Consider the following 1457-nt stretch of genomic DNA (forward strand, 5'->3'; position numbering starts at 1 on the left):
CCCCATAGAGCCCCATAGACCCCATATAAACCCCATAGAGCCCCATATAAACCCCATATAGACCCCACATATACCCCATAGACCCCATATAGACCCCACAGATCCCACCTCTGCTCCTTGCGCCTCCGTTTCTCCTCCTCGTGCAGCACCTTCTTGAGCTGTAGGAACAGCTGGTGCTTCTCGTCCTGCAGCGACGACAGGCGCTCCTGCAGCTTCTGCAGCTATGGGGCGGATATAGGGTGGTTATGGGGTCATATGGGGTAGATATGGGGTCATATAGGCAGCTATAGGGCAGATATGGGGTGATATGGGGTGGCTATGGGGGTCTATGGGGTGGCTATGGGGTCATATGGGGTGATATAGGGTCATATGGGGTGGATATGGGGTCATATGGGGTGGCTATGGGGTCATATGGGGTGATATAGGGTCATATGGGGTGATATGGGGTCATATGGGGTGGATATAGGGTGATATGGGGTGGCTATGGGGTCATATGGGGTGGCTATGGGGTCATATGGGGTGGCTATGGGGGTCTATGGGGTCATATGTGGTGGCTATGGGGTCATATGGGCAGCTATGGGGTCATATAGGCAGCTATGGGGCTGATATGGGGTGATATGGGGTCATATGGGGTGATATGGGATGGCTATGGAGTGGCTATGGGGTGATATGGGGTGGATATGGGGTGATATAGGGCAGCTATGGGGGTCTATGGGGTGGCTATGGGGTGACATGGGGTGGCTATGGGGGTCTATGGGGTGGATATGGGTAGCTATGGGGCAGCTATGGGGGGATATGGGGTCATATGGGGTGATATAGGGCGGCTATGGGGTCATATGGGCAGCTATAGGGCAGATATGGGGTGATATGGGGTGATATGGGGTGGATATAGGGTCATATGGGGTGGATATGGGGTGGCTATGGGGGTCTATAGGGTGGATATGGGGTGATATGGGACAGCTATGGGGTCATATAGGCAGCTATGGGGCAGATATGGGGTGATATGTGGTGGCTATGGGGGTCCATAGGGGGCTATGGGGCAGCTATGGGGTGATATGGGGGGATATGGGGTGGCTATGGGGTGATATAGGGCAGCTATGGGGTCATATGGGGCAGCTATGGGGTGATATGGGGTGGATATGGGGTGGATATAGGGTCATATGGGGTGATATGGGGTGGCTATGGGGGTCTATGGGGTGGCTATGGGGTCATATGGGGGTCTATGGGGTGGCTATGGGGGTCATATGTGGTGGATATGGGGTCATATGGGCAGCTATGGGGTCATATAGGCAGCTATGGGGCTGATATTGGGTGATATGGGGGGATATGGGGTGATATGGGGTGGATATGGGGTCATATGGGGTGGCTATGGGGTCATATGGGGTGATATGGGGTGGATATAGGGTCATATGGGGTGGATATGGGGTCATATGGGGTGGATATGGGGTCATATGGGG

General features: G+C 54.2%; 1 protein-coding gene across 1 annotated transcript in view; it reads right to left on the reverse strand.

The window, feature by feature from the left end:
• GPS2 (G protein pathway suppressor 2) overlaps positions 1–1457 on the reverse strand; it is a gene marked incomplete at its 3' end in the record, with an annotated part of 9364 nt that overhangs the window by 2955 nt on the left and 4952 nt on the right. The window contains exon 4 of the mRNA XM_015851119.1: positions 109–221. Within this exon, the coding sequence (XP_015706605.1) occupies positions 109–221 (113 nt within the window). The remainder of the gene's footprint in view (positions 1–108; positions 222–1457) is intronic.

This window comes from Coturnix japonica, unplaced genomic scaffold (assembly GCF_001577835.2).
Source record: "Coturnix japonica isolate 7356 unplaced genomic scaffold, Coturnix japonica 2.1 chrUnrandom693, whole genome shotgun sequence".
NCBI classification, from domain to species: Eukaryota; Metazoa; Chordata; class Aves; order Galliformes; family Phasianidae; genus Coturnix; species Coturnix japonica.